Raw genomic sequence first — 19,023 nt, forward strand, 5'->3', positions numbered from 1 at the left:
GTTATGGTGACTGATTGTGTGGTTTGCTGGAACAATCCAAAGCTGCCATTCTTCAGCACCGGTTCATCAGAATCAGACCTAAGATTCTGACCACCATGGCTCTTTCACACATGCCTAAAAACTAGAGCAGTGTAAAACTGCATCTCTTGTTGGGTTGCCTGGAGGACAGGTCCTGGTATCCTCCCAGGGAGATAAATTGTCCTCATTCTTGGGAAAGGTCATATTCTAGTATATTTGACAATACTGTATAAAAGCTGAAAAAAATTGAAAGCTCTCATAACATCACAACATACTTGATGCTCGGGACGTGTAGAATCTCTGTACCAAAAACCCATTCCCGTAGGAATGCTGCTTACAGGGAGGACAACACGGAGCTGTGCCAGCTGCTCACAGGCTGGGAAAGTTTGCTTTTCAAGCATCGAAGCTGGTTTCCCAGGGGATCAGTATACAGTCCAACTAATCCCGTGAGCACAGAAGCAATGTATACTATTTCGGCTATTTTACTCACGCTCCAATAATTCATGCCCCTCCCAGTTGTTACCATGTTCAATGCCATATTATACAGGTAGCTAGTGACATTTTCCAATTGAATAGGGCTGATATTGGTTCTCCTTGAGGAGAACTATCTCCTTTGCTTTCCCTTGATTCATTTGTAAATGACTTAGTTGCATCTTCTAAGGCCACCATTACCAACAAACCCTGGTAAATTAAGGTAAGCCTTTCCTTCAGGAAGTAGAGTTTCTGTTAATAAGCAGAAAGGGCTAAGATGCGTGTGTATTAATTATTGTACTAATTGTTTTAAAAGCAGACATTTTTAAAGCAGACAGAAAGGCAGAACGGTATATTATATTCATATTAAATCCCATCACCATATACTTGCCTCATCCCCATCTTGAGGTCAGAAACACTTTCAGAGTTGAATTTCTCTGGAGTGTGATGTAACTCACAACCTCTCATTTGTGGAAATGGAAAATTGGCAGCAAGGTTTTCACTGAGGTGTGCATTGTAGTCGGTGGGCAAGATGGGCACACTTAGCAGTATGGAAAATTGCCTGTCAAGCACTAGTTCTGGTGCCAGATCACCTGGACAGAAGTTCTGTCTCCGTGAGTTACCAACCGGGACACATTGGCTGAGCCTCTCAACTGCTCTGTGCCTCGGTTTTCCCGTTGGTAGAAGTGCATGGAAAGACTACTCAATATATAGGATTCTTGTAGAAATTAAAACATATAATGTATCCATCTTAGTACCTGGTACCGATGTGCTCTCAATAACTGTCAGTTACTGTTATAAATAAACCAGAAACATCCTGTATATACATTGGAGGAGCCAGCGTCTAAACCCAGATAGTGTGGCTCCAAAGGTCGTGTTTTTTGTATGCTTTAAGTATATTGCCCTCAAGTTCAAAAGCCTTTGAAGCCTAGCTGGTTACATATTTTTAAAAATAACTAATTAAAGCCCCTTTAGACTTGCCACATCCAATGCAGTACCATGAACAGTTAACAAGGAATAGAAACCATAGTATGTTCCCCAGGATTGGATGATCACACTTAGACCTTATTGATAAGGCTGCTAAATATATGGGTCTTGTTTTGTTTTGTTTTGAAATTAGGCAACTGCTTTTCCCACAGAAGTCAAAGATCTGACCAAGAGGATCCGAACTGTTCTTATGGCCACTGCCCAAATGAAGGAGCATGAGAAAGACCCGGAAATGCTGATTGACCTCCAGTATAGCTTAGCTAAATCTTATGCCAGCACACCAGAGCTGAGAAAAACCTGGCTCGACAGCATGGCCAAAATTCACATAAAAAATGGAGATTTTTCTGAGGTGACTACTTAAAATCGTGTTCCCCTGGGACTCCTCAAACTCTTTGAACACGCCCTGACACTTCTTTGTCATCTGTTTCCAGGCTGCTATGTGCTATGTCCATGTCGCGGCTCTCGTTGCAGAATTTCTTCACCGAAAGAGTAAGACCTTCTTGTTTTGAGATGGGAGGACTCTCAGCTGGCAAAATAATTTTTATCTTTGCAACTTTCAATTGTAAATGAACTAGAATGGGGCTTTTTGAAATATGTTTACCTTCAGCCTCATTCAGTCATGAACAGACGTTGTTATAAAAGAAAGCCGGATTGCTCATTTTTGGCTTCGGTTTCCGTAGGAGGTTACAAGAATAAGTTAAATAGTACATGGCTGGGCCTGATGCCCAGTGTTTATTTCCCAAGACTATCTCCCTGGATGACTGCCACAAATTAAATTCTTCTTAGGGCTCATGAGAAGCTCTGCGTAATACAGGCAGATCACTTTGTTCCCCCTCCTCATCTTTCACCAACAGCTGTCCCTGGACTAGGTATCTAGAGCCATTTTTATGCAGTGACACCTAATGGGCGTCAGGCCCTCGGAGGACATCAATGGCTCTGCATTCCTCATTCAAGATTTCCAATTCAGGGATCAGCCTCCGTGCTTCTCTGTCCCAAATAATATTGCTGCATGTTATAACTACTCGGATAGCAAAACAATTGAGTAAGGGTTAAAAGTTAACTTGCAGTGGCGATTGCAGTCAAGACATCTGCTATGTATCACAGTGCTCAAACTGCTGCTTCCTTTAAGCCAGTCAACCACATAACATGAGGGCAAAACGAAAGCAGCTTAAGGGAGTCCTGTTACTCAGGCTTTGACTATGAGGGCACAGCCTTGTTTTTGTTTTTTTTTTTTAACTCTGGAATTTCTGTGATTTTCATTTCACACCTAAGGTTCAGTGTTCGATTGCCTCCTGTAAAATAATGGCCATTGTGGAGATTGTTCCCAAACGTGACGATAAAGATTAAATTATGCATTCCTTTCATTTAAATTTGGGGCCGAGGTAGGATCGCATGTAGCCCAAGCAGGCCTCAAAGTTGCTATGTAGCCAAAGATGACCTTGGACTTCTTCTCTTGCCTCTTGCTCCCAAGTGCTGGTATTACAGGCATGCACCACCGTACCCACCCAGTTCATGCAGCATTGGACATCAAACCCAGAGCTGTGTGAATATTGAGAAAGCAAGCATACTACGATTTGAGCAATATCTCCAGCATTTTGCTTGTATTTTAAATTAATATTTTGATACTGCAATACTTCTGAACAATCTAGGTTTTCAAATTGGTATACTCAGCTAGGGGTTATGGGTTCAATAATCCCAGCACACTGACACTAAGGCAGGAAGACTGCTAAAACCCTAAGGTAGCCTGAACTACATGGTGAGTTCCAAATCAGGGTGGATTACAGAGTATGAACCTGAAATAGAATTCCAGACTCATTAAGAATTATTCAGAATCAACTCTATAGATTTTGAAAATAGGTAATTATATTAGAAATTCTTCCTGAGAATCTTGTTTTACTCACAAGTACAAAGACTTTAAATTAAACAAAAATTAAGAATGATTTACTTAAAAAAATAGTGTATTTCAATTTTCTCCTTTTAGTGCATATATTTCTTTCATTTTCTTCTTTTCTTCTGGTTCTAGGGATTGGTCAGATGGTTACAGACATGATTAGCATGTACTCTGGCTCCAAGCTATACACCCAATCTCTACGAGTAGTTCTAAAATGGAGAAAGGATTTATGAAAATAAGACTCGTTTCATCTTTTTAAAATTATAACACTAATGTGTTTGTCAAGTTATGCTAAAAACAAAACTTGATGTCTTACACCCACAATTCCCAATTCATTGACATGAAGACCTTAAACAGAGTACTGTGACTTTAAATGCTTTCCAAAGAAAATGGCTTCTGGCTAGCCCAACTTTGTAATTAGCATTGAAGTGAGGGGTCTAGGCCCATCAAGAACAAACCCTTCAGATTTTGAAACTAGGTAACTATATTAGAAATTCTTCCCAAGAACCTTGTTTTGTTCACAGATACAAAGTAAAACTAAGAATGAATTATTTGCATTAGCCCATCCTCAATTTTAGAAAGACCTTTTTTTTTTTTTTGCTCTAGTTGTTTGAACATTAAGCAGCTACCTCCATCACCAGTCTGACCTGTCTTAACAAGTGGATGCGGCCCAAACTTGTCACTGAAGTATTTCCTAATACCCTTAAGGTGCTTACTAATCCTTCACTAAAATCAATGAGCTAAGGAGGAAAAATGATGTTTTTCAGTTTAAACAAAGAGTTGTTAAATTTAAATGCTGTTTATATATTTATTTATGGGTGCTGTCTATTTTTGAGCCTGGAAATTTTTACTTCCTTAAACTAGAGAACCTTGTTCTAAAAGAGTAGCGGTAGTAGAAACTCCTCGGGGTTTTTTCCACCTCAGCTTCAGTGATTCAAAGAAATCTCCAGAACAGCTTCTTTCTTCAATTAGCTGCTTAAACTATGAGACGGATATCAAGATAGATGGCCAATCTAAAACAGTTAAGTGCACTATAAAAATATTCTTAATCAAGATGGACTAAAATGCTGCCCAGCTGACACATTGGAAGCATGTAGACCTTTTTTTTTTAATAATTAAGTTTGTTCACTCTTGCAGTTTCCTGGCCCCAAGGGATAGCTACTATCCATTGTGAGAATTCTGCAACCCAGCACTATTAGAAAAGTCTAGAAAAGACCCCAATATTTAAGCAAAATATGCTTTAAATATCCCTCAGTGGTGACCATGAAGATACTCTGGAGTTCTTTATTTCCAATAATTGATATGGAAGATAAAAGGTGTGTTTACATTGTAAATTCCTGACAGGTGTCTAGCATGAATGTTTAAACACTGTACTTGCAGCTCGTTTCCCTCCCCTCTTTCTCTGCCTCCCTCTGGGATCGAACTCAGGGTGGTGTACATAGGACACAAGTCCTCCATTGTTGAGTTGTGCCCTCAGCTGGCCCTTAAGCCATTTCTCTTGAAGTGAGCTACAAAAATATTCTTAATCACAATGAAATAGAATGCCAATTAGCTAATACATTGGAAGCAAATGTTCTATCATTTAGACTTTTTTAAAAAAATAAAAACAAAGTTTGTTCTATCCAGTTGTTTCCTGGCCCCCCAGGGATATCTGCATAAGTGAAAGACCACTGCTGGAACCTTCCATTCCTTGTTTCAGGCACTGAAGTGCCAGGAAAGTGGGGAGAAGGAAGCCAGGAATGGTGGGTCATGCCTGTAATCGTAGCATTCAGGAGTGGGAAGGTTAGAAGTTTGAGGCCAGCCTGGGCCACGTAGGGAGTCCTGGATACAGTGGGAGACCTTATCTCGTTCTTGCTGCTCCCTATAAGAAAAAAAAAAAGAACAAAAAAAAAGAAAATGAAAGTGGAAGGAGGGTACAGTTGACCCTGACCCCATCCTCGCCTCCCCACCCCACCCTCAAACAGCCAGCCTTCCACTTGCTCTTTGTACCAGAGGTACCTTACAGACAGATTCTCTTGCCCTTCCCTTTAGCCAAGTCAAGTGGAAACAGTGATGATGGGGGCTTTGTTGTTACTCTTTCTTGTCCCCAAATATAATCTTCAAGATAAGTCAGACTGTCTTTCATTTTGTCTGAGAACCTCAGCATTTCTGGATATCCCTCTCTAAGAGACTTTGGCATTCTTCGCTATTTTCCTGAGAGAGGGCACAACTCTTTCCCCCAGGGAAGACAAGAGTCAAGTTTTCTGCATTCTTGAACCACCACATAGCATCGTCTTTAAGCAAAGCTTCAGGCGTTTGGATTCCCTCGGAAGCCCATAAGATGCAATGTCCTTCCCCATAGCATCTCTTCTCATTCCTTATAGGGTAATGCCGCTTCCATTCCCAAGTCTATGTTCTCAGTGTCATATAGCTAAAATGCCACAAAGAACTTCATTTCCTTGTTTGTCCCCAGTCATCCCCTTTCTGCTCTCACCTCAAGGTCTTACCACTTACTCTTCTGGTTGGCACTCATATTTCATTAAGAATTGGCACTACTACCCCCTCCTCCAAAATCCTACCCACTCTTTTTGTGGGATCACTTGAACTCCAACTGGCTGTACCTACTTGGACTGGTTCCATCTTTAGAATGGCACGTGGGCATATGAAAACAGTAGCTATGAAGCATTACGATCAAGAATCCAAGTCAAAGCTAGGTGGAGTGTACCTCACCCATAATCTCAGCACTTGGGAGGCAGAGACAGGAGGACAGATGCAAGTTTGATATTAGGTGCATCTAAAGTGCGCCTTGTTTGTTCTCTAAATCACAAGATCCCAGAAAACCCAGGCTCTAGGAAGACCACGTAGCTCTCTCCATCTGTATTCTCCACAATAATAATTGGGGCCACAGTTGTAAGAAGTTGTTTTCAGGTGGAGTTTACTCCCCCCTTCCCAGGGCTCCAGCTGACAGCAGTTGTTTGAATCTATCTTGAGAAATCGGCTTTAAGACATTGATGGTCTTATTTAGCAATAATAATTCATTCAGTCCTTTTTACATGCTAGGCTCTATTCCAAACGTGTTCATGTAATTCTCACAAACTAACCTTTAGTATTATTCTTGTTATAGTAGTGATGGTAGCGATGATGATGAAGAAACCTTATAAATATTAGGGAAACAAACATCAAATTCCACAGTGAAGCAGTGAAACCTTATAAATATTAGGGAAACAAACATCAAATTCCACAGTGAAGCAGTGGTAGTGTCAGGTCTGTCTAACTTTCCAATCTATGGGTTTTTTCATACTCCAGTCTCCCCAAGGATGTTTTCTCTCTGCCATGTGTTTCGCTTGCTGCCTGTTATGTATATCCTAGGACAGTCTCTTCCAATAACTGACTAGCTTCCCTTTCCAACTCTCAGTGCAATTTAAACACTAGAGATGATTACCAAAGGTCATTCAGTTGTTACCCCCAAAGTGTTTGCCTTCTTGTCTAGATGATAGACAAAACATACAAATGATGAGTATTTTTATATTATTTTTATACTAGGAAATCATCTGCACTAGCTATTGAAGATGGTGTACCAAAAACACAGCTTACAATGAATTAGGACTCTTTGGGGGCAGGGAGAAGAGTGGTAGTATTTCTGAGTAATACATGAAATTATTTTTATGGCTGAAATTTGTTCTTATGACTTTGACCCAAAGTCACTTGTGTTATAAAAATAGTGTATCCTTTTAAGGGTGTCTGTCATTTACCAAACATTTTTTTTGGTAATAAATATGCCCCCTTTCTGATTTTCCACACAGAATTATTCCCTAGTGGCTGTTCAGCCTTCAAGAAAATTACTCCCAATATAGATGAAGAAGGAGCCATGAAAGAAGACGCAGGAATGATGGATGTTCATTACAGTGAAGTAAGATCTCAGGCGTGCATTGTTTGTCGTTTATAGAAATTTCCCTTTTCAGGACTGATTTGTATTAAAAATTACTAGATCTGACTTAACTTCAAAAGTGACTAAGAATTGGTGAACTTTAAGTCATAAAACTTCCTAAGCAAAGGAATTTCTTTTGCCAGGGTAGAATCTTGTCTCTACTACTCTCCCCATTGTCTTGTTTTAAAAGGCAACATTTAAAGGACTGGAAAGCTGACTTAGCAGTTAGCAGCATTTGTTGATCTTTCTGGGGACCCAGGTTTGATTCCCAGCACTCACATGGCGATTCATAACCACCTGTAATTCCACTTTCAGGGGATCTGATACCCTCTTCTGGCCTTCTTGGACACCAGGCACTCATATAGCATACATAAATACATGCAGCAACACACCCATAAGATAAAATAGATAGAACTAATCTTTAAAATTCAGTATCTGTGACAAGAACCCATCCAGCATATGAAAAAGAACTCCACAGACCTAGAGTTAACATTGTCTTCTAATTCCAATAGGCAAAACATAAGTAACAAAGTAGTACACATGGAAATGTCCGGCTCCCTGCTTCAGATGAATAGAAAACAGTTTTAGTTGTCCATCAGTGAAGATCTATTAAGCAGTAACATAGGAGCAAGTCTATAGACTTGCTAATAGAAGGGCTTCAAATGATGAACTATGATCTCCAAGTTCTACTCTGGAGATCATCACTGAAATAATAAAAGTACGTGACTTGCGGAGTCAGAGGTGTAAAGCAAGGACGGTTAACATGTTGTGACATGAGAGGTGGGTTACAGGAGGCTGGATAGGAACTGGAGGCAGAGTCCGGGAGAAGGCTAGTCTAATTAACTGTCCAGGTGTGGGACTATTATGGCATAAGCCAGAATAGCAAAAGATCCATGTTAGACATGTAGCTCAGTTGGCAGAGTACTTGCCTTGCATGCATAAGTCCTGAGTTTGATACTCAATTCACATAAACTGGTTAGCATGGTGCGCACCTATACTTCAGTACTTGGAAGGTAGAAGCAAGAGTATCAGAAGTTTAATTTCAAGCCCACCTTAAGTTACATAGAGTATGGGAGGCCAGCCTGAGCTACATGAAACCCTGCCTCCACCCCCCAAAAAACTTAGGAAATAGCATTAGGAATGGAAGAAGAAAAAATGCTGCTTAGGAGAGGTTTGGGAATTGTGGGAAAATGATAGCTGCTTTTTGCAGGAAAAGTGATGAGTACTTATTTTTTAACTGTAAAAACATTTTAATTATATATTTACATGGAAGATACATGCAGACAATAATTAAATAATGCAATGAGTAAATAGTATTGTACTTGTACACCAGCAATTATCTTTAAAAGCATTATATAATTGAACTATCCAAAGTTTGTATTTGTGTGCTAGAGGATAAGAGAAGAGGGGAGTGGCTATCATTATCGTGATAGGTGCACATGACAGTGTTGCAAAGAAACTGTCTTCCATGAAGAAATAAAAATATTTTAAAATGAAAGGCATTGCTTATAAAATAAAATTCCAAATGCCAGGCTTTTTTGTTTGTTTTGTTTTGTTTTGTTTCAAGACAGGATTTCCCTGTATAGCTTTGGAGCCTGTCCTGGAATTCACTCTGTAGACCAGGCTGGCCTTAAACTCACAGAGATCCACCTGCCTCTGCCTCCCGAGTGCTGGGATTAAAGGCGTGCGCCACAACTGACCAGCTATTTATGTATATATTTTAAGAAGCTTCTACTGTATTAGGTTTCAATATACAACCCTCAAATGACCCTTGGCTTTAGCTGTCCCTCCCCATATTCCTCCATTAGCCCCCTTCCTTCCCCTTCCTTCTTGATCCTCCTATTTCAGTAACCCCATGGATTTCATGGATTTCATAAATCCATAACTATTCTATTTCCCCTTCCTAAGGTGATCCAATCCTACCCCTAGTCTCTTACTCTATACATAATCTCTGTGGTTATGTGGATTGTAGCCTGCTTATCACACTTAACAGCTAATACAACAAACAAGCAAACAGATGCCATATTTGTCTTTGGGGGTTTGGGTTACTGATGAGTGCTATTTAAGAAAAACAAGTAGAACTTGAAGTGAAAGGTTATCAAAATGGAAATAATCAGACTACTTGAAATGCAGAATTCTATGTAAAGGGACATTGGGTTGAAAATAAACATCTGGAAGATACAACAGCAAGTGAAGACCAGAGCAACACAGATAGAAAATGGGCAGCAGTTCACGAAGGCTGGAAGCATGAGCAAAGGAAAGAAACACACAGAAGCAGAGACTGAAGTAGTGTACCATCCCATAAAATTCTATTTTTATAGCAGTCATGCTGAGCCTGGCATGGCAGCAAATGCTTTAATCCCAATTCTTAGAAGGCAGAGGGAGAAAAGATCTCAAGTTCTAGGCTACCCTGAACAGCAGAAGGAGATTCTGCCTCCAAAGGTAAATTGTAGGAAGTATGCCAGGCACTGTGGCTCAGACCTGTAATCCAAGTACTCAGAGGACTGAGGCAGGAATATAGCCATGAGAACCGCCTAGGGTGCTTAGTTCCTGAACAGCCTGGCTACAGAACAAGACTCTGTCTCAAGGGGGAAAGGGGGAAGGAGAAGAGAGAAAACAATTTCCCTTTTTTCTATCTGAGGCTTCAATGTCCCTTTTAGAATTTTGGTTTTTTAGTATGTGGCAACAGAGTCAAACATTTCACAAGACATATATATATATATTCTTCATCTTAGCCTTATCTTCCGAATGGCAGCATCAAGTTACTCTAAGAAATGGCCTTGTAAACATATTTTTTGGAATTTTTTGCAATAATCTATATATATTTGATTATAAGTTATAGTTTGTCTGGGCTCATGTAGTAGCGCTTCCTCCTCACACTCTCACCTTTGGAAAAGGTGACATTGATTTAGAAGTCACATTAAAACGAGCCATATTTGACAGTACACATCTGTTATCCCAGTAGTCTGCAGGGAGAGGAAAGAAGATGGTTGTGGGTTCCGGGTCAGCCTAGGCTATAAAGTAAGGCCTTCTCTTACAAAAACACAGCTAAGTTCTGGGGCTGGAGAGAGCATTCAATGGGTGTTTGCTACACAGACAGGGTGTTTGTGACCCAGACTTAAGGACCGGATAAGTTAGCTTAGAGCCCTAGCACCAAAAGGAAAAGTGGGTGCATCTCCTTGTAGCTGTAACCCCTGGCACTGGCTGAGAGAGACAGACAGATCTCCAGGGCTTGCTGGCCTGACAGTCTAGCCAAAAGCTGTTAGTGCCATGTTTCATAAGAGACCTCATATCAACGTGTTAGGGTTGAGAGTGGTACAACATGACATTGTATATGCTCCTCTGATCTCTGAATTCACATATGCACACGCAAACACACACACACACACACACACAGAGAGAGAGAGAGAGAGAGAGAGAGAGAGAGAGAGAGAATTACACTGAAGTGAAAACCAAAGCAGTTCTCCATTTAGTACTTATGTGTGTGAGTTAAACTACTAATATGATTCTCATTTTTCTAAATTTATTTCTGCAGTGATTTTTTAACAGCTTAAATATAGAACGTATAATATATCACATGTTAAGGAAATGGTTTGATGAATTTTGACAATTATATACACCAATGTAGTCTACGACCAGAAATAAGAAATAGAACACATACTTTCCTGCAGATAAAGTTCTCTTGTGCCCCTTTAAAAGCACTCTCTGGTCTGGCAGCGGGATAGCTCATGCCTGTAATCACAGCCAGCACTCTGGGGTCTGAAGCAGGGGGACTGATGTGAGTTCGAGGCTGCCCTGGGCTATAAAGTAAGTTCCAGTCCTGTCTGGACTGTAGTATGAAACTCCAAAAGAACTTCTCTTTGCTACTGACACATGGTTTCCATCATCATAGATTAGTTTTCATGTCATTAAAGTGAAATTATTGAGCTGGAGAGATAGGTCAGTGGTTAAGAACCTTGGCTGCTCTTCCAGAGGACACAGGTTTAATTTGTTCCACATGGTGGCACACAACCTTCTGTAACTCCAGTCCTAGAAGATGTAAACTCCTCTTCTGACCTCGACAGGCATTGGGCATCCACGTGGTGCACAGACTTACATGTAAGCAAAATACCCATTTACATAAAATATAAATAAATAAATAAACCCTGTTAAAAATACTACAGAAAAATGGAACTATTCAGTGTGTATCCTTGTGTGTGTATGTGTGTGTTCCTTTCCTCAGTTTAATGTTGAGATTCCTCCATAATGTAGAGCATGTTAAAAGTTTGTTTTAATTACTAAGTAATATTCCACCATAATGGTAATTTTTCGATCCATTTTCCAGTTGATAAACATTGAGTTGTTTTCAGTTTAGAGATGTTCTTCTTTTGTTGACACATGTCCTCATTGCTCTTCAGTAATACTCGAAAGTGAAGCAGAATATCCAGATTGAATTTACTTAGCTTTTTAAAGGGATTCCAATGAGTTTCTCAAAGTAGTTAAACTATTTTCGGTGAATGACTTGCTCCTATCTTCATTAATATCTGATGTTCCTAGTCTTTTTAAACCATTATATTAGGCATGAATTAGTATCTGTCACATCGTGACTTTTTATTACACATCCCTAATGCACTTTTTCATATTTCCCCTGGCCTCTTGCGTATCTTTGCTGTTGACATGTCTTCTAGCTATTAAAAGTGGCACTGTCTATTCTTATGACTGATTTGTGGGAATCCTTTTTATATCCTGACCATTAACTCTTTATAGCATATGCATGTCTATGTGTGTTTATTTACCAGTCTTAGCTTGTCTATTTCATTTGTTTAATTTAATCAAGTTAAATAGAAAGGTCTTTTTTCTTTTTGGGGGCATGATCTTATTCCAGGATGACCTTGAACTGGTGGTCTTCCTGCCTCAACCTTTCAATTGCTAGGACTGCAGGTGCATACAAGTATGTGTGTCAGGAACTCTGTGTGTGTGTGTGTGTGTGTGTGTGTGTGTGTGTGTGTGTGTGTGTGTGTGAAGTCTAACTTTTAAGTTTTTAATGATTTTTTTCTTTCTATCTAGAGTTTAAAAATGTCTTTACCTCAAGAGTATGATAACATTAACCCTCTGTTTTCTTCTAGAAACTTTGTCTCTGAGTTTTATTTTGATTTATAATCTATCTAAACTATGTTTTGAGCTTGGAATAGGATAGCAGTCAAAGTTGAAGGGAAGGGTTCTTTTTATTTCAGTGCCAGAATTTGAACTCATGACCTTGCCCATGCTAGGCTGGCGCCCACCCAGGCCTACAGTTTTTATAGACATAACTTAAGCAGTCTACGCCATTTAGAGAAAAATAGAAGTTTCCTTTAGCGCCCTTGGATTTACTTTGGCACATTGGTCAAAGCCTCACCTCTTTACATATATGGTCTATTTCTAGTCCCAATCTCTACCACTCAGCTAGTTGTACAAGTCAATGTCAATATCATACTTTTTCCTTTTCTTTTTAATTAATATAGCAATCATTCATTCCCCTTTTCTCTTTCCTCCCTCCATAGAACCTCTTCCATATCTCCCCTGCTCCCTGTACTCCCTCTCAACTTCATGGCCTCTTTTTATTTAATTATTATTGTTATATACATAGATGCACAAGAATACATTAATGTAACCTGCTGACTCTGTTCAGAGTTGTGTGTATGTCTGTGTGCTTAGTTCTGACCATTCTGGATTGGATAGCCAATTAGGGAGCTCATCCCTGGAGAAGACTGATTCTCCCTTTCAGCGGGCATTAATTAGTCATAACTAGGGATGGAGCCCTATGTGATTTCCTCCATCCATAGTTGGGATTTCCATTTGTCCAGTTCTGCTTTAGGCAGCCACATTGCTGAGCATTCATGGGTGCAGCTTCACTGTAGTAGCTGGAAGACACAATCTCACAGTAGACGTCTTGGTCCTCTGGCTCTTACAGTCTTTCTGCCCCCTTTTCTTTGATGTTTCCAGAGCCTTGGGTATAGTTGTATCACTTGGGGCTGAGTACCCCACCATCACTTGTTCTCTGCCAGTTGTGGCTTTCTGGAATAGTGTCATCTATTACGAAAATAAGCGTCTTTGATGAGGGATGGCAGCTACATCCCTCAGTTTGAGCTGGAGTACAGGGGCCATACTTTTTTTTTTTTATTACCATGGCTTTATGAGACGTAAACTCAGGGAGTGTTAGCTCTCTAAGTTTATTCTTTCTCAGTGTTTTTTTTTAAACAGTGCTGTAGTATTTGAATTGTCATATAAAATGTATAGGCGTGTTTTCTCAAAAATGACCTTTTGGAAATTGAAGGTGTTGGCTGGAATTTTGTTAAATTTATGTTACTATATAGAGAACAGAGCAGGTAACAACACTATGACACCCAATCAGTAAACATTTAGGCTATTTTTAATTTATCTCAGCAATATTTTTCAGTTTTCAGGGTAAATTTTTATTGTTAGATTTATTATCAGATATCAGATATTACAATGATATATCAGGTGCTTTAATGCTGTCGTAAATACTACTGCTTACTTTTTATGCTTTTGCTTTTTATGAGGGGTTGGGGAGAATTGAACCCAGGACCTCACACATACTAGGCAAGTGTTGAGCCCTATCCCCAGCCTTTTTCACTTTTGAAGATAGGATCCCACTTACATAAACTTCCCTTGAACTCACTCTGGAGTTCAGACAGACCTTAAACTTGTAAGCCTATTTTCTTATTCTTCTGAGCAGCTGGAATTATAGGCCTTCACTTACTAGACATTGCTCTGTTTTATTCTCCAATACGTATTGTTGCTAGTATATAGAAATCTCACTGGCATTCTATTTTCTAACTGATGAAATTTGCTTGTCAGCTTTACTATAGTCATCTGCGTATTCTCTATGATTTAGGGCATATGCAATCATGCCATAAACACAGAAGCACAATTTTACTTTTGTCAGACTGTATGCCTTTTCCCTTTTGATTACAATATTTCACTAGCTCAGACCTCTAGGGTGGTGCTGAGAAGAAATGGTGAGAGTGTACATCTTTGCATTGTTCCCAGGTTTAGAATAACAGTGTTTGGCCTTCAGTGTATAGTGGATGTTCTTTGAGTTCAAGGAACGTCCCTTCTATTCATTTCCATCCAGAGTTCTTTTTTACTATCATGAACAGATGCTGATTTTTTTTAAAAAGATATATAATAATTTTAAAGATTTATTTTTAACATTTTTGAGATTATAATATATTTATATCACTTCCCCCTTTTCTTTCCTCCCTTCAAACCTCCCCGTGTTGCCCCCACTCTTTTTCAAATTCATGGACTCATTTCTTTTCATTGTTGTTATGTGTGTTTGTATTTCTAGATGCACATATAATCCATTCAAGTTGTATAATGTTACTTGTATGTATCAGATTAAATACCTTTTTCTGCACGTGTTAATCTATTAGGCTTATTTAGTGGTGTATCCCTTATCTTTATTTATCATTATTAGACAACTATCACTTTCTGAAACAAACACCATTAGTTTGTAACTGAGTTTTTGGTATTTTGAGACAGGATCTCACTATGTAGCTGTGGCTGGACTGAAACTTGCCATGTAGACCAGGCTGGCTTTGAACTCACAGAGATTGATCTGCCTCTGCCCCCTGAGCTCTAAGATTAGAGGTATGTGCCACCATGCCCAGCCTGCTGAAATTCTCAATATAGCCATTGAATATTACTGTGCTAACCATAGTAACATACTTATCCAAGTAGTCACATTGATAATGAGTTACAAAAGAAGGCAGTCAGTGAAATAAGGTTGTTCCCACCCTTAAAGAATCACAGCTTATTTGGAATATCAGCTACCTAGACAGTGTGCAAATATTGTAGAACTAACAATATTTACACCACTGTTGGTAGAGTGGGGAACAAAGTATTTACACCTTGTCTTCCTTATCTGGACCAGGGAAAATATCTAGAAGGATAGTACCTAAGCTATTCAAAGAGGGGCTTAAAGGGTAGAGGGTTTTTCAGGAGAATTGCTAGTAAGCCTTCCTGTTATTGGAGCTCTTGGTTTGTTGAATAAAGAATCATAGAAGCACTAACCATATCATGCAAGCCAAGTGTGCCACATGAAGGAGCTTGTCCCTTGCTCTGTGAGTGATGGCATGTTTTCAGATTCTCAATGGCATGATCAGGACCCTGTGATGTATCCGTAGAGGATGTATTGGGAAATGCCAAGGCTGGAGTTAGGAAGATCAGTTAGGGAAAAAAAAGTAGTGAAGTCTTAAGCCTTAGCAGTAAATGCAGAAATAGAGGGAAAGGGTTATTTTTGAGAAATACTGGGAAAGAAAAAGTGCCAGGGCTAAAATGGTTCGAAATGGGTTTGTCTAAAAGTTGTTGTAACACCCAATTGCTATAACATTACACCATAAACTAGATAGATGATTAATAGCAGAAATGAATTTCTCAGAGTTCTAAAGAATGAAAAGTCCAAAATCAAAGCACCATCGGGCAATGTGTCCAGGGAGGGCAAATATCCAAGTTTGTAGATGACCCCTGCTTGCTGAGCCCTTACATGGCAGAAGGTATTTTCCCATGGTATTTTTCCTGCAGTGTCTTACAAGGTTGCCAGCCATATTGGCTTGAGGACTCATTTTGTATCAGTATATTCAACTTAATCAATTGTATCTATAACAATCTTTTCCCAAATCAGGTCACGTTCTGAGGCAGCTTACCACTTAGGGGAATACAGTTCAACACATAACAGGATAAAGTCAAAACTGCACGTAATTTTCCAGCTAAGAATCCATAGATTATTGCCACCTGCTACATAGGAATAAGAGCTAGACAGTGAGTTTGGTTGTCCTAGAGACAAATAGACCATTTTGCCAATCAGTTCCCTAGACCTGAAGGAAAACACATTCCTAAAACTTGTAATAGCTTGAGAAGTTGTGACATTCTATTTAGACTAATGTCCTATGCAAATGTAGTTTCAGTATGAAAGAAAAGTAATGGACATGTACAAGCTTAGTGAAATTTACCTTGGTAGGCATTTATACATTCTCTACTTAGTTGCATATTTTTATTAAAGCATAATACATATATGAGATTAATTATGATACTTCTGTGTATGCATACAGCATTTACTGATGATATCCAACTGCCCTTCTACCTTCACCTCTCACCCTGTCCCACCCTGGCACGCTTTCCATTTCCAATAAATCACTCTTCAACTTTCAGGTCAACTTAGTCCATAATTTGGAACAACCAAAAGATTCAATTCAACATGATGTTATTGGCAAATAAAGTCTCTATTTTCACTTAAACAAAACATTTAAAAAGATACAAGTTACTGTTGCCATTGATTTCATATTTTAGAAATTGTTCTGGTTTTCCAGTACTTGTAGCATTTGGTTTAGAAAATCCTGTTAGGCAGTTCTGTATATGCTGGCACATGCTCGTAATCCCAGCATTCAGTGAGGCTGAAGTAGAAAGCTCACCAGTTGGAGGACAGACAGCCTGAGCTTCATAGCTAGGTCCTGTTTCCAAAGACAGAAGTGGAGGGGGGAAAAATGTGGTCTTACAAATATACTTCTGTGCTCTTGCTTGAACTCAGCCCATTCTGTTTGTTCTTTAGTAAGTTAAAATGATTTGAAGTTGATTTGTTTGTTGCTATTTTAATATCCAGCTGAATATTTCTCTGAATGCAGGAGGTTTTGTTGGAGCTGCTAGAACAGTGTGTGGATGGCTTGTGGAAGGCAGAACGTTATGAAGTAATTTCTGAGATTTCCAAGTTGATTATTCCAATTTATGAGAAACGCCGTGAGTTTGAGGTAAGCAATGGGCACATTAGCATCACTACCTGGTATACTTATTCTCAGTCTTGACAAAACGCTAATATAGCATCGTTCCTATCTTTTTACTCTGATGTCTTCTGAAGAAAATAGGTGATTCATTATATTATGGCATTGGAATTTTATTATAGAATAAATATCCTTTTAGCTTGTGGTGCTGGGGATGGTCCCCAGGATCTTGGGCATGCTAGGCACATGCCCTATTGCCAAGATATCCCCCAGGTCTAGATTTGAAGTTTCCCCCTTGGACTGTAAAAACTATCAAACCTCCGTATTGTCCAAGAAAGCCCTGGAAACATGATTGTATTCTTTGAACTTGAGTGCAGTGACTAAAATTGCTGGCTGACCATGATGATGAAACATAGCGTGATACCAGGAAAAGCTTTGTTTATCAATTTGGCCTGCCGGGAAGACTGTTGGTAAATCCTACAGGAGAGTAGTGGACAGCTGCTGCCATGTGCGTGCGGCAGAGGTTTTTTTTGGATTCAAGTCTTTGAGTCCATATTATAATCTCTACTGCAGCTATACAAAAAAGGAGAAGAGGATGGCTTGGAATTCATATTTTGAGAGTTGGAGCAAGATGCGTTGAGTGTGCTGACGTACAGCTATAATCCCGCCTCTTTATGGAGGTGAGGATAACAGCCTCAAGTTTGGGGCCAGCCTAAACGGCATGGCAAGGCCCTGTGTCAAAGGAAAAAAAAAAACCTATTTGAAGCTCAAAGGCTTCAGAAAGTCCCTGGAGCTAACCAGAAGTGCAATGTAAATGATCAGACCATCTGAGCTGCCCAGAAGAGGCTCAGATGAACTGAGCTGCCTGAAACAGATGCTCTTCAACATGTTGAGCCGCCTGCAAATTGTGCAGGATGCTCCAGCATTTAAGCAACCACGCAGGGGTAGGCTTTGCTGACACAGGTGTCTTTGAGTCATTTTTGCTACTGTAGGGGTTATCTCACCCATACTCTTGTCAATGAGCCCCATAAAGTTCATTGGTTCACCAGAAAATAAGTTTAAAATAAGTTAAAAATCAGTCCATAGAAGTAGCTCAGCACGTAAGAGCACTTGCTCTTGTGGAGGACTTGGGTTCAGTTTCCAGCACATATGGCATCTCACAAGCAACTATAAAGCCAGTTCCAGGGCATCTGATGCTCTTTTCTGACCTCTGTGGTGTACAGGCATACATGCAGGCAAAACACTCACACACATAAGAATTAAATAAAAATTAATATTATAATCTTTAGATAAATAGGTAAAACTCACATATTCACCTAATGTAAAATGTTTTGCACTTTGGGGATTGAATCCAGGCCATCGCAACTTTTGAGATGAGGTCTTGCTAATAGCCCAGGATGGTTTGGTAATAAAGTGAGTACGTAGTGAGTACCAGGCCATCCTGGCCTATATAGCAAGACCCTGTCTCAAAAATAAAGTAAAATAAAATAAACAAGGAAAAAAATTCACATTAAAAAAAGCCTAAACATTGGTGGGTTTTTTCTCTTGCATGTTGGTTGTGATACAGTGACTGACAAAAACACAAATGTATATTCTCATTTTTCAGAAACTGACTCAAGTCTATAGGACTCTTCATGGCGCTTACACAAAAATTTTGGAGGTTATGCACACCAAAAAACGACTTTTGGGTACTTTCTTCAGGGTTGCCTTTTATGGCCAGGTAAGTGTGCTTTAGTAAAGTTCATTCATCAAGCTGTTTGGCTTTTTAAATGTTTTTTTGACTTATTAGATGGCCTTTGAATAGTTGTTGCTTCTGGAGTTCTGTCTTGCTTTTCGCACAGCGGAAAGTCCCTTTCATAATGTGCTCATTCACTTGGCTTCTCCTGTCTAATTTGGTTGGGGATGCAAAGTGTGGATTCCTCCCTCAGTTTGATTCTCTGTTAAGCTTCTGAAGTATCCATTAAGTATCTAGTAGTTAAAGCTTTGTAATACGA

At 39.4% G+C, this 19,023-nt stretch overlaps 1 protein-coding gene across 2 annotated transcripts in view; it reads left to right on the top strand.

Moving 5' to 3' along the window:
- The window catches only part of Dock11 (dedicator of cytokinesis 11), a 186,737-nt gene that overhangs the window by 150,025 nt on the left and 17,689 nt on the right, over window positions 1-19,023 (top strand). For both annotated transcript variants that reach the window (XM_087903042.1, XM_087903043.1), the window contains 5 exons: window positions 1,610-1,825; window positions 1,908-1,965; window positions 7,150-7,256; window positions 16,937-17,059; window positions 18,636-18,749. In XM_087903042.1, coding sequence (XP_087759168.1) covers window positions 1,610-1,825; window positions 1,908-1,965; window positions 7,150-7,256; window positions 16,937-17,059; window positions 18,636-18,749 — 618 coding nt within the window. The remainder of the gene's footprint in view (window positions 1-1,609; window positions 1,826-1,907; window positions 1,966-7,149; window positions 7,257-16,936; window positions 17,060-18,635; window positions 18,750-19,023) is intronic.

Source organism: Myodes glareolus, chromosome X (assembly GCF_982192425.1).
Source record: "Myodes glareolus chromosome X, mMyoGla1.1, whole genome shotgun sequence".
NCBI lineage: Eukaryota > Metazoa > Chordata > Mammalia > Rodentia > Cricetidae > Myodes > Myodes glareolus.